Source organism: Fringilla coelebs (genome assembly GCF_963513975.1).
Source record: "Fringilla coelebs genome assembly, chromosome: 6".
In the NCBI taxonomy this organism is placed as follows: Eukaryota; Metazoa; Chordata; class Aves; order Passeriformes; family Fringillidae; genus Fringilla; species Fringilla coelebs.
In genome coordinates, this window is record NC_140034.1 from 56,422,350 (window position 1) to 56,437,565 (window position 15,216).

Genomic DNA, 15,216 nt, shown 5'->3' on the forward strand with positions numbered 1-15,216 from the left:
GCTTAATGGGATGATGTGAAAAATCACTACAGAACTGCGTATGTGGAGAAGATTTGAGCAATGATGATTCACAATCACTGTTTCTGTCTTAGGACCAATGCAGGAGAGCCACAGTGCCATAGCATAAAAGACTGAGCACTTGGCAGTTGGAGTGGGAAAGGAGTGCTGCAAGGGCATTTTCCATGGGTCACACAACTGTGGCACCTAGTTACCACTTGAATTCATGCACCCTATAGGCTCTTCTCTCTCTCCCTAAGAACATTATTAATCAATTTGAAAAGGCACATTTTCTCCTTTAAAGACTTAGGTATTGTTGCAGAAAGTATTAACCTGTCCCACAAATTATTAACAAATATTACTTTGTTCTACAATAGAACTTGTTTTGCATTCAGACAAGGAAGTCAGTTCAGGCCATTATTCTGCTTAAAGAAAGCTACTGGACCTCAGTTTACTCAAATTGTGACAGTATGTGTTATATTGGAGACATGGAAGACACTTTCTGTCATTTCACCTGCCTTTCAGTAAGACTCCAGAAAAACCCTAAAATCATGGAGGATACTCAAGCTCAGAAGGAGAATATCTGAAACTCTGCCAAGAACATCCAAAACAATATGTGAACTACTGTTTTCTAAAAGACATATGCTCAATCTGATGTAGAAGGCAAGTTTGAAAACAAGTAACACATTTCTGAGTAAAGATCAGGAAAGAACAGGACTTATTATTTGTTTCTCCTCTCTCCCTATCACATCACTAAAATAAATATGAGCACGCCTGGCTAGAGAGCAGTAAAGACTGCATTTTTAGACTTGAGTAAGTGATGAACTTTCAATATTAAGCACTAAATCATAGGTTTCTTAAAATAGTTTCCACAATACCTGAAAGGCATCCTGATGTTCATTCTTTCTGCATATTTGCACAATGTCTCCCATGGACAGTGAATTTTAACAAACATGATATCACTGTTGGTAACAGCTGGCTGTAAAGAGCAGTAACATGCAAATACATATTAATAATTAAAACCCACATCAACTACTCTTCCAGAAGCATTCTTCAGGGTCAAATTCTGATTTTAGGCCCGAATTGGGCATGCAACTCTGAAAATAAGTGCTCTTCTAGACAAAGGAAAATCAGTAACCTTTTTCCCTTACAAACTCTGTAGTATGTGCAGACGAGTGGGACAAAACAAATCTGTAGGGAAAGATCTGTGGTCATGAACATAATTAAAGACTTTATATAGCACCTTTTTACATGGACTAAATTTTACACGGAATTAATTTTAAATCTCAAAAAAAATCACCTGAGATAAGCAGATGGAAGGCCATTCTGTGTGTCTCCCATTAAAGGAGAAGGGTGGTCAGCTGCTAGAGACATGAGAACAGAGGAGAGAAGGCTCCACGGTTGCCAAAATGGTACCTCAAGGGAATGGTTCAGTAATTGAGTTATCTGCTGGGAATTTTTAAATGTGTATGAATTGGGATGGTTTTTTGTTCAAACTACAATGTGCATCCTGCACAAATGTTTTTCATCACTAATTTTTTAATAGGTAAAACAAGAGTTTCAACCTTACAGATTTCTATATTCACCTTCTCTTGTGAACACTTCAGTTCTCCACTCTCTTCCCAGATGTATTTGCTTGAGATTTCATAACTAGATATTTTGATATCTGAGTTGAGTCTGATTAAAGCCTCCAAAACCCTGACTTTGCAAGGTTTGGTAAGTAAAGGTAAAAGAAAATGTAGCTAAATTTAAAATGTTTACAATTTTACCTACCTGTTCCATAAATCATATCACAGTTGCATACTACTGCCTCAAATATTTTACTTTCTTGAAAGACGTAGATAAAATACAACACTTGTGGAAAACAAAATATTTCTGATCTTATAAAACCATTTGTTTCTGAATGTCAGTAATTCTGAACTGACAAAAGCTAAGATTTTACTATTTATTTAAATTGGAACAAAACCAGGTATTTTTACTACCATAATGTAACAATTCTTAAAAGCCTTAAAAGCAAACTTTAGTCAGGTTAGCTATTTATGAATATTCAACATGCTATATTGTGAGCTATATCTTGCAAGCTCATTGCGTATTCCTAGAACACATATTACAATTCCACTGAGACAAAAAATCAAGACAAAAGACACATGAACAACAGGAGCTTTCATCAGACTAAATATATACCTGTTCTGCAGGTCAGTGATGAGACAGCAAAAATCCAAGGCAATGTTTTCCTGGCTCCATTTTCTTTCATTTTTTATAAATACTATCACTAGCCACAGATTAACCAGAATAGTGACAACCTTAACCCCTTGAGAAACAGTGAGACATTTAACATCAGGCATTCTTCTGAAAGACATAGGGGTTATATATTAAAGCAACTCCATGGGTTACTGAAGCTGCTTCTGTTCTGCAAGCATGAGAAGCTGGAACTTTTCCCTCTGCACTGCACTACACTTCTGTGTACAAGCATGTATCTCCAAATCATTTTAAAAAAACACTATCAAACTAGTCTTCTTATTAGTTTAATAGAGTTAAGCAGATGATGAGAACAGCCTGACTGGAAAGGCTTGTAATTTTGTCTGGAATATTTTATCAGTTCAGTAAAGTAGGACAGTATTATAAAGGATTTTTTTATGCCACATATGCTACAGGACTCACCTCCCGTTCTAACATCAGCCCTTCTGCTCTCAAATTCTTCTCAAACGTGCTTCTTTTTTCTACCTGTGGACTCGATTTCTTGTAGACCAAGATGTAGTCAATGCGCTTTTTACCATCTTTGAAGAAGAGCCCTGATGATGCCATGGCGTCACTCTAGCAAACATAAAAGAAAAATACTCTAAATATGGCATCTATAAAGATGAAGAGCACCATTGTGAATTGTATATAACATAGCACTTCCTAATCCATGGAAACAACCACATATCTAAAGGATTATGAATATGCAACAATTTCAGAAGAACAAAGAGGTTATATACATCAGTTGCTCAGGATTTCAAATTAATTAGAACAAAACAAAATAAAATAGCTTTGCAGAACCCATATTCCAGTTATTTCAGCTGTGCAAAAATCTTAAAATTCTTGAGGGGTGCGTATTGATACAAACTTTTGTTTATCCCTACTTTCAATTGGGAATTAAAAAGAAAAAATGAACAAGTCAATTAAAGCAAATTTCTCAGCTTTGTTCCTGTGCAAATTTCATAAAACAAACATACCTGTATTTTCTCCAAGATAGAAATAAATCTAAAATATTAAAAAAAGAATGCTATTGATCGGAATGTTTGCATGGATAGTTTAGTTGAAGTGCATTTTCAATGCCATGTTAGCAATGTTTCAATCTTGACTAGTTCCTTCCCACCATGCTTGCCAACACAAGGAATTACCTGACCTTGATATGGAAAACCCTGCTTTACATGCTGCTGCTGCTAAGGAGCTATTTTTGCATTCTGTGCTTTGCATGCTTCAGAACAGAGACCAAACCAACTGGTGACAGACTACAGAATGATAGAATCATTGGGTTAGGATCGATCTCCAAGATCATTGAGTCCAACCAAACACCACCTTGTGACAACTAAATCATAGAACCAAGTGCCTCATCCAGTTGTGTCTTGAACGCTTTCACAGATGGTGAGTCTGCCACCTCCCAGGGCAGCCTCTTCCAATGCTTAACCATCCTTGCAGTGAAAAAATTGTTCCTGATGTCCGATCTGAGTGTTTCCTGGCACAATTTGAGTCCATTTCCTCTTGTCCTGTTGACTGGTAGAAGAGGCTGATCCCCATTTTGTTACAATCTCATTTCAGGTAGCTTTAGAGAGGAGGACTCCTCCAAAGCTCCTCTTCTTACTGAACAACTCCCCCACCCACTCCTCGTAAGACTTAATCTCTCTAGATCTCTCACTAGCTCCACTGCCCTTCTCTGGACACACTCCAGCACCTCAATGTCCCTCTTGCAATGAGGGGCCCAGAACTGAAAGCAATAGTCAATCTGTGCCCTCAGCTGTACAGAGCACAGAGGGACAATCACAGCCTTGCTCTGTTTCTGATACAGGCCAGGTGCCATTGGCCTTCTTGGCCAACTGGGCACACCTATTCAGTCAGCTGCTGATCAGCACCCCCACGTCCTGACAACTTTAAAATCTGAAAAGGTAAACTGAGAAACTATCATCATCTGCTGGAGAATGCAGCACTCATTTAAACATGAGCCATCTAGAAGAATGTTAGTTTCAGGAAGTATATATTACACCCATCATAAATGGGTCCAAATGTTTATGAACGCTGCATCTTCTGAACAATGGGATGATGCTGGTCTTAGAAATTAATCCTATTTGGATTATTTAGATATGAAATTTACAATACTCAGTTATAGCCATCAGGAACATTCTCTATTCAAAACTAGAACCATGTATCAGTGCATGATATCAGCATTATAAATACAGGATACCAGCTCACTTGTTCCTATGTGAAATGTTTTTCTTACGCCCACATCTCTCACTGTCAGCTTTCTACACATTTAATGCTTCTGAGAACTCCTCAGTCTGCAAAACCTAAAGCATTCTAATAAGTAAGATTCTTTCTCTGTCTTTGCTTTTTTAACTCCCAAAATAAAAAACAACAACAGTCTGTCTCAGACCATCTACCCTTACAAATGAGTGCATCATCTTATACCTGGGAACATTTAGTACATTAAGCTTCAATTTAGAATCATAGACCTCTAAGATCATTGAGTCCAACCATTAAACCAGCACTACACCATGTTCCCAGGGGTCACATTACACACCTTTTAAATACCTCCAGGGATGGTGACCTCGCTTCCCTCTGCAGCCTGTTCCAATGTTTGACCACCCTTCCAGTAAAGAAATTTGCTCTAACAGCAGATCTAAACACATCCTGATTTAACTTGAGGATGCTTTATCTTGTCCTGTCACTTGTTATTGGAAGAGGCTGAGCCCCACGTGGCTAAACCTCCTTCAGGTACCTGTACAGAACAGTAACACCCTGCCCGAGCTTCCTTTTCTCCAGACTAAGTCCTCCAGCTGCCTCAGCCACTCCATGTTAAGACTTGCACCCTGAATCCCTCTTAGAACACACTCCAGCACCTCAATATCTTTCTTCATATTCAGATAAATAATATCTCAAGTCCAAATTAAGGTAGTAAAGAATGTCAACCAAGATTGTCAGTGCACTGAATATTGGGTCTGTCACCCCTTCTAAGAATTCTGAATGAGAATGGTAGTAAAACCATTACTTTTTATTATTTTTTATTATGTTATAGATTTAATGATCTAAACCTATAAGACCCAGAGGTTTGAGGGTGAGGTAGTAGACTGAAGGTTCAAAAGTGCAAGTTTAATTAGGCAAGTTTTTAAAACACAAACTTTTTCGGGTTCAAGACACGAACAATGAATCTGCTCTTGAACAATGTGTAAGCATTTTATAAAACCAGAACAGGGCTGCTTTTATGGTTCATGAAGCAGGCACAATAAGATACAAAAAGCATGGCCAAAATTCCCCCAAAGGGGAGATCTGGAACTTCTCTAAAACATTTTCTGCTCATGCAATTTCTGTACAGGCATGCTGCAAATTACCCCCACCTTTTGTAATACACTTCTACTGCCTTTCTTTGGATTATTATTTCTATTCTTTCTTTCCTCATTTTTGAAACATCTGATTTTCTTCAGTCTTAGAAAAACATGCTTTGTTTCTCAGATTAATGACAGTATCCAAATATGACCTTGTATTCATTAACATCAAACAGAATTATTTGGGGTCAATGTTAAAGACATAATGAGCAGGGAAGACAGTAGAAAGAAATCGTCTATCCCAGTTTATCCCAGCCCACTTTCAGAGAACAATCCCCACAGGTTTAGAAGTGCAATAGTGAAGTCACTTACCACATTCATGAGGTGAACCTGGCCTATGTTACACTGATTTCATTACTGATTCACTGTAATGCTACTAGCACCAATTAGTTTTACTTTTGTGCTATTCACAAACAATGCTGACTATCCATATTACCAGTAATATAATAATTATTTCGGTAATTAAGTACCAGTAAAAGAATTTATATGGTTGATTTAGTTGGGCCTTTTCAGTTGATCTGAAGGAGTTCCATAATATGAAAGGGCAACAGGCAGCAGTAATTTCAATTAAACATGTAAGTCAGGGAATAATATCTACACCAAGCACAAGGAATCAGCTGTTAGTACAGTGGGCACAGATCATTTATTATTTATCTGCTGGTTTAGACCAATACATTAATTCCTTCTTTCACCTTTTTCAAGAGAGAAAAGGATAGAAAAGGAAAAAAGCATCAGAACAAATATTTTGTACAAAAACCTTACTCTCCTCTATTCTGCATAAGATTTCCTGTTTCACCTGAAAAATGTGTATAAAAGGACAAATCAAAATACTCTCATCCTCTCCATCACCTTACTCCTCCAGATTTTCTGAAACAGTATCCATCTGTTTAGCTTTCTTACATTTACACACATATGAAAACTCGTTTGTTTGGGAAAACTCCTTTTAGAGTATTGCTATATAGTTCAGATAGTAAACTCAACAATTTAACTCAACGTTGTTCTTTCAAAGTCTTTAAATATGGAAGAACTTCAAGTGTGAGGCACCACTTCACTCAAGCTTGTCCATTATGCAGAATCGTAATACACTGGCTTGCATCAGACTAAACTATTACCTGAGGCTTTGATACCATAGATCTGCTGCAGTTTCTTGGTTTTATTATGCGTCAACAGTTTTGGTTGCTTCATAGTTTGTGGTTAGTATAACCACATGACACACATGAATCACATGACACACTGCTTTGAAGTCTGAATGTGAAAAATTCAAAATACTGCCACTATCATTCAGCTGAAGTTTACACAAGGCAAAACACATCGATCAATTTAGCCTAGAAAAAAGTGTTCTGGCTCAATCAAAAAAAAAAAAGGTGGAACTACAATGCAAATATTTAGCAAAGCTATAAAATAAAAAACTTATATTTTCATTCAAATGTATAAAAAGAACTTCCTTGGATTTAGCTAACATGGAGTGCTTTTTCAATAAACTATTTTCCAGATTCTAATTAACTAGAAATGCCCTTTTTACAAAGTGGAAACATCTGGTTTACCGGATCTTTTTCTCTCCAGTTAATTTAAGTAGCACAATTCACAGTAATTGTAACTACTTCAACTTCATTTATATCTCACTACTGTTCTGATCTGTAAATTAAAATTTTATAATTTTTTCACCCCATACACAGAAACAAATATTTCTAAAGAGTGAGTTGAAACCATTCTCAAAACAGGAGCAAATTTTAGATTCATATAGTCACTATATCCGAATTTAGTAGTGTATTTTCTTTATTTTCCACTGTATACTAGTAAAAAGTTTAAGATAGTGAATAATATACTCTACCTAGATGAATTTAGATGTTAATGAGAACCACACATAGGTACAACATATATGTTGTAACCATTTATTTCACCTTCAGTTATTTCACAACTCTCCCCAAAACTAACGTAACAGCAGGGCTTAAAGCCTGACAAAAATCTCTATAGGTGTTTACATTTTAATGGATTTTAAGAAAATTCCTATTCACTTGTTCAAATATTTGCAGCTTAAACTGTGCAACAGCTAAATACATGTACATTCAAACCACTTTGAAAGGCTCTAATTTGTTTATACATTAAAGGTACTGCCTAGGAGAGAACATGTAACTAAGACATGTAATTAATTACTTCCCTCTGCCACCAGTTCAGGGTTCAGCCAGCGTCAGCTCAGATTTCCATGTATTCAGGAACTTTCTATAACATTGTCCAGCAGCCCTCAAACCCATATAATCTTAAAAAACCCAGAAGACCTCTGGTAAGAATGTCCACAGCTCATTTCTGGGAGAACTGCTTCCTATTCCTTGTTCTGAATTCAGGACAAATTTGTTTTTTTCGCAAAAATGACAAAAAAATGATGTTTTATACGTTCATATGGTATTTTAGAGCCCAAAAAAGGCTGGTATGGATTGTCATATATATATACACATATAATTATGTGTATTTGTGTGTGTGTATATATAAATATACACATACACTCTCAAACACACAGATATGTATACATGCATTTACACTATCACTATCTACACTTGTAAGAAAAATCAGCTAGGAACAGAGTAAGGAGAGCAGAAAGACACTTAAAATGCAAAAACACACTGGTTGCCAGAGGTGTGTCAAAGAAAAACAGTTTTCTGTACCTCTTCATGCTTTTAAGACAACTTTCAGAGTTAATAATGGATTAATTCAGGGCTATTAAATGATGAAGTAAGCAAAAATAGCCATGGAAACAATTTGAAAAACTAGGGATGGAATTTTGACAGAGGTCAACTCTGATCTGTTAACTTCTTCAGCATGGCAACTACCTGAAACTGAAAAATCTACATGAACAGCTTTTCTGTTCTATCTCTGAGAAGAATGGGTCTCTCTCATAAAAGAAAACTTTCTCCCAATATAACTTATTGATGATCTTGATTGATTGTCTGATTGATTGATCATCTTCATAAGATGCTAATAGGTTGAAAAATTACTGGCTGATTGATGAAAACCACCTCATTTGTTTAGATTACTAATTCTCCCAAACATTGTTACCATGAACTTGGCATTAAAATCTTCAGTAATACTCACACCAAAGGATGCCACCATTTAAGTGGTGGGTGTTCACATCCACAGCTTATGGTTCACCTTACACCTTAAGTATTTCCTGGAAATAAATATATCTCTGATGCTAACTACAGTGGATTTATTCCCATGAACAAAAGCAGGATACCTAAATAATGCTTGCTTTGTTTCAGGATGTTGAAAAATTAAAGCTGGGAATTCAATAAGTTTATAGACTTCTTAAGTTACTTCGAATTAGCTGTGAAGTGCTTTTAAATAGTACTAGACCTATTTTTTACATTCTAAAAACATATTCTGATTAAGAATAATCTAAGGCCTGCTTTATGTGAAATTTTCTAAGCACACATCTAAGTTAGACTTCATCATTTTGTGTTTGTAGGAATGGATAAACCATAACAGACTTACTAGAATCATCCTTTCAATTACTTAATTTCAAAAACAGATTGATGATTTGAAATGTATATTGCTTTAGCATTCTTCTTGTGCAAATAACCTAGGAAAGAAAATTGGGGACATATTTGCATATGCAAAGACATCCAAACTACCCTGGGCATCAAAGACAACATGACAGGCTGCATAATTACCCACGCCATTGCATTTCTGTGAGACTACACTGCTGGGCAGAGCAAAGCTTTTTTCTGTGCAGACAAAGACGTCCAGAAATATCTGACCTTCCTAATTAAACTGCAGTTTAACCTTTTAGGATTTACTAATTTAGCAATTACTTTAGCTTCTTCACAGATTATATTTTTTTTCCATTTATAGTCTATTCAGACTTATAGAGTAAGCATGAAAAATGCATTTGTATATATTATGAAAAACATATCTGACTTCAGGAAAGGAGTGGGCTAGGTGACATGCAAAAATTTTAAAGGAAATCTGTTCAATATTACCATATGAGGGAGCAGCAACGGAGGACATTTGGAGACAGGAAGAGGCTTTTTTATATTTAACCTCTTCTGATTTGCTCTTGACGTTGAGTAGGGATGTCTTAAGAAGCATACTAACATGACCACTGAAAATTTTTCTTTACATATTTCTTTTCAAACATTTTGCCCTTAAAGTTGAAATTACTTGCTACTTACCCCGAATTGCCTGAAATATTTTCTGAGCTTTTTTTGTTTTGTTTTGTTTTTTTTCAATAAATCCTCACAGGAAATGAGAGCCAAGCACTAAAAGCACAAGCATGAAGTCAACTTTTGTTGCACTTCACCACATCCTTCCATTCTGGGATAATGATTTAATCTGTTATCATTGCTTTTAGGCTTTTTTCACTTCTGTGTTATTAGACTGCATTTTTGGACTACCAGAAAAAGGCAGTAAATTAGGCTATTGTATAGGTAGCATTTCTTCATAGTTCCTGAATCCACAGTGATAATAATGCAAACCTTGTTCCAAAAATTATTTCTTTACCTTCCCAGAGAGCAAAATGCATTACCTAGATAAAAAATTCACAGGATCAAAGAGAGTAACAGTGATGCAGTGAATGAAAGGAAATGGAAGAGCAATTTCTGAAACATTCCTATCTTGCTACTATACATGCAATACCAATAGGTAAAGAATTGGCTACTGCTGATTTTGCCACTTCTCTGGGAAAACATTGCCTTCCACTCAAGATAAAGTCTGTTTAAGCCTGCTTCCCTTTCCTAAGGGAACTAGAGCATTTCAAGTATCAGCCTTCCACTCAGGGACCTTCTCATTTTCTACATTTCCCTTGAAAAGAAGATACTACTCATTTTTGCTCAACAGACATTTGTTGGCCTCATTTTTCCTTGTGAGACCCCCTGGCAGAACCACATAGATAAAGTGGTACTTTCTGTGCAATTTCAAGAGCAGCTGGTGATGAGAAGTTGGCAGAGATGGATAATGATGACAGCTTTTCCATGGGTCTGAGCGACTCACAATTTTTCAGTATGAAATCTGTGGATTCTGAAATACACCAACCTACACTATAGGAAACTACCAGTTATAAATCATAATCGTGCAAACAAGAACAGTAGATGAATACACTGGCATCTGGTTGCTATAAGAAAATTCCCTGATTTTTCAAAGCTTTCAAATGTAACAAGAATCAGATTTATGGAGGTATCATGCATGTAAGCTGAAAAACTAAACAATTCCTGAAAAAAAAAAGTGTATTCACTTTCATCATGTCAGCAAGACATGTTCACTACTGCTGAAGTATCCAGGCATCTTATTACTGAGAAAGATAATGGCACCCAGAAGGAATTGCAAATAATTTTTTTTGCAATTTTCCCCATAATCTCTCAAGAATACAACCACCCTTCCAAAATAAGCAACAATTAGAAACATTAAAAAGAAGAGAAGAATATGCTTTTATCCTTGTACCCCTGGTCAATGCAATGTTTCTCATTCTCATTATCTGGTCAGACTGAGGACACTTTTTACTGCGACAGATGAGTTTAGACTTCCAATATGTGAGAGTATTTACCAGCTGTAAAGCTGTACTGCAGTATTCTGTGTTTTCAGCAGTCTCAGAAAGAATTAGAAGCCTTCTTTTGCCAGTTTTATATCAATCTGGGGAAGAAATTTCCCTAAGGCTTTTTAAACTAATTGCCACAAAGACTTCTATAATAATCTAAAGGCAAAACCTTTCTAAGACTAAATTCCTTTCTAAGACTGATCTAAATTCCCCTTGCCTTTTTCCTCTGGAAGCAGGCAAAGAAAAAAGGAAGGAGAATCCTGCTTGGTTGCTTCAGGTGCTGGCTTTATCTGGGATAGAGTTCATTTTCTTTACAGTAACTGGTACGGGGCTGTGTTTTGAATTTTGGGTTTAACCCAGCTGGGGTTAAACCAAGACACCTCATTTGCAAGAACAGTCCTTCTAAATGCAAATGGAAGTTTCCAGAGTAGTTGCTGTGATAAAAGGAATTGTCAAAGTTAAAAGCCAGAGGCACCATGAGAAGAACTGTTTTTAAACTCTGAACCAATTTGTTCAGTAGGTTGGTACATACAAAGACTGTGACATAAAAAGTGAATTTTGTTTAAACTTAATAAAAATATAAAACTCCTCTTTAAACTTGGAAAGAAAGTTAGCTTACTGGCTGACTATGAACTTCATAACCATCCTGAATGCAGGGCTTGGAAAAAATACAACTGGTGGTTATTTTATATTTCATACAGAAATAGAAAATAAAGTATTTTGCTTTAGTGCAGTGAAATCCCTGTTACTAGACAGACAGTACAGCATCTGTTACTAGATTGTTTTGGCAGCCGCCCTACCTGTTATTAAAACTAGCTAGTGCTCAGTAACATGATCTAAATTCTACAAACTCCACATTGCTTTTCTGCCTTTTCAGCCACAATTAACATAAAAGGCTTTGTCTATTTAATCAACAAAATCAAACAAGAATATCCATTATTATTTGTCTTTGTTCCGCTAGTCTTGCGGAAACAGACAAACAACTCTTTGAATACAAGAAGTTCTCACTGCAACAGTTTAGATTAAGATGTAGCCAGTAAAGGTTATATATATGACATATATATATATATATATATGTCATCCCTGAAGTTTCATTTTCATATCACAGATTTCCAGTCTGTAAATACAATTTCCTGTAAGCCTATTTAAAAATTATTACATAGCTACTACTACAAAAGATTTTTCTAAAAGCATCCTATGAAATGAAGCCTCAGAGGACACATCTACCTGTGTTCCAGAATACTGCAGTAATGATGATGAGTGTGACAAGCATTAGAGCTGTTGCAGGACTCGTGAAGGATGCATTCAATGCCAAAATGACAAAGTGCCACAGGTACCATCCATGAAACAACTCTGGAATGGTCTCCTGAAGAGAACAGCACACGTGCTGTGAGTGCAGCAGAGAAGCTTACAGTAACTCAAGCATCACTAGAGATTTGTAATACAGGATTACTGATGCCTACAGTCAAAAACCCTGTGTTGCAGAATTCACTATTTACACAATGTGAAGAAGAAAATTATTCAGAACTTCTTGAGGTTAAGTCACTTGTCATATGTATGCAAGCAGTTAGGCTTAATGGAAAGGAGAATTATAGTTGAAAGTATGACTAAAAAAATATACATTTTGTGAATAAAAAATCCATCATAATTCTTTGACATTATAGTGGATTAACTGCTGGAGAAAATGCATTGTGATGAAGACTATAATTATGCAATTACTAAGCAATATAGCATGCCAGATTTATCTGGTGAAATGAGATGGCTTTTCCAGTGCTTGAGTTGAGGTTCCTGACAATGCTCCTACACTCACCTGTACATAAGTGAGTTTTATCTTTCATTCAATGTGTCTAGAGATCATTCTGATACTGCTTAGAAGAAGGACCTTACACTCTATCTAGATCACTCTTGACTGACCATTTGCTACATGAACATACTTCTTCTACACTCTCAAGAATTTCTGAGGCCTCCCAGACAACATGAATTCCACTCCATGTTCAGAATCCTATATCCTAAATTCTGTGCAATATTAATTTATTGAAAGAAGGCTACTACCTCTCAGATGAGTCAATAAAACACATAACAATCCTTGATTTTATATAATTTTGCTTGATTTTAGTACAGAGAATTCCATTCACTGATTCTGTCAATCAAACTATAATATTGTTACTACCACCCTCCAAAATCATCAGGATGAATAAAATCCTCTAGCACTGTCTTCTTAATGTTAGCAAGCAAGGCAAAATTCCAGCCTCCAAATAAATATTTATACAAAACTTTTTAACCTATTTATACATTTTTAGCAAACAAAGAAATTTGCGTTAATTAGTTCTAAATTACATCATTCTCTTTCATTAACTAATATTCTAGCCTCTACTGCTTATTTAGTTCTCTTTGAACAACCTAATTAGTCCATATTTTTAATATCTCTTTCCTCCAGCACACATACTTAGTCTCTTCTTTATGTTCCGGTTTCTGCAAAGTGACCTTGTGATCCAAAAATCCTGCACTCCTTGTATCCAGTTTCAACCATACATCTCTCTTCTCCCAGGCTTTCTTCATTGAAGCATATCAAGTTCAGTTTAACAAAAGTAATTTCAGTTTAACAAAACTAATTTCAGTAATTTTACGCAGTTGTGTTCCCATAACAGCAGCTCATGACAATTTTGCTAAATGCTAACTAAAAGTGATTTAAGACTTGACACACTGCTTATGATTAATTTAAGCAATTAATTAAAAGTTATTTAAAACCATTTACTAAAATTATTTCAGAAGTTTTATCATTACCAACAATTTGGAAGCCACCTAAATTTCTTACCATGAGACGCCTGTTTACTTAGGCTGCAACATATGCTGCTTTAAAAATTGCATTTTAAAAATATTTAAGCACATTCTGACAGTTGATACGATTTAACAGAATTTTGTGCCCATTACCTTTAAAGATGATTTAGTTCGTGGTTCTGTTTTCTGCCTGGTGAGCTTATTTTGAATAAGCAATGACTGATCTGTACGAGCATCATAATTCCCATGTTCTGAATCATCTGTGTATGTATCTTTGTCCTTGCCTACATCTGAAGGAAAACCAGAAGAAAACAATGGGCTCACTTTAGATTATAATGAATAGAAACAAACAGCATTATTACAGCACAGTTGAATACTCATTTTATGTATACCCTTTTCAATAACACACTTATTTTTCTGTTAAAGCTTTATACTTGAAATGTTACAATGTTCATCTTAAATGAGAAGTGACTGCTATTTTTAGTAGAAGGTCAGTAGAAATGTTTTTTTTTTTAGCCTTCAAATAAACAAGTCCATAACCTCCTTTACAGTAGTTCTAAAAAACAAAGTAATATGAATATTCAACTGCTTGACTCACAGCTGTTGAAACTCAGGATGTCTCGCCTAACAGGCAGCACCGCCTGCAGACCAGAGTAACATCTCATGTTTTAAATCTAAACAAGCAACTGAAATGCCCAGCTCCCCTACACACATACACACATACCACTGGAAAATTTGCACAGTAAGAAATTGTAGAAAGTGCCTCAGAACACATTTTAACAGGAGTACCTGATGGTGGCAGGAGGTAGGAGGTCTTCATGGAGGAAGCACTCGCTTTCTCACTGGATTTGGTTATAATTGCTCAGATGAAGTTTTTATGAAAACTTAGTTGAGTACCATAAGAGAACTGCAGGAAACTAAGGACCTCTCTCAGAAAGCAGCTATATTTCCCCCAAAGAATCATGACAATTCTTGCCCTACACACCCAGCAGGAGTAAAATGAAGGGCAATGCCTGTGCAGTGCTGGACTGTAAAGTTTTCATCAATGTTGGAAAATGGCTACTCTTGAAAAAATATATTAAGGATTAAAAAAGATGGAATATTCATCGCCACACAATTTTATCTTGGACAAATCAGAAAAAGAAACATATTCAGACAAAAAATTTACCCACAAATCCTGAGTCAAGTTCCCATCTCAGCTTTCACATCAACATGGGAAAAGTCAGGTGGACTAGGAACAGCATTTAGCTCAGTAATTCGAAACCCTAAATAGAAGCCAAGAAAAAAGTCGTGGTTGCTGTGGGAACCACAATCTTGAATTTCAAGGATTTTAAATTC

General features: G+C 35.9%; 1 protein-coding gene across 2 annotated transcripts in view; it reads right to left on the reverse strand.

Moving 5' to 3' along the window:
* ANO3 (anoctamin 3) overlaps positions 1-15,216 on the reverse strand; it is a gene marked incomplete at both ends in the record, with an annotated part of 106,165 nt that overhangs the window by 44,665 nt on the left and 46,284 nt on the right. For both annotated transcript variants that reach the window (XM_084208762.1, XM_084208763.1), the window contains 3 exons: positions 876-976; positions 2,659-2,811; positions 14,032-14,168. In XM_084208762.1, coding sequence (XP_084064888.1) covers positions 876-976; positions 2,659-2,811; positions 14,032-14,168 — 391 coding nt within the window. The remainder of the gene's footprint in view (positions 1-875; positions 977-2,658; positions 2,812-14,031; positions 14,169-15,216) is intronic.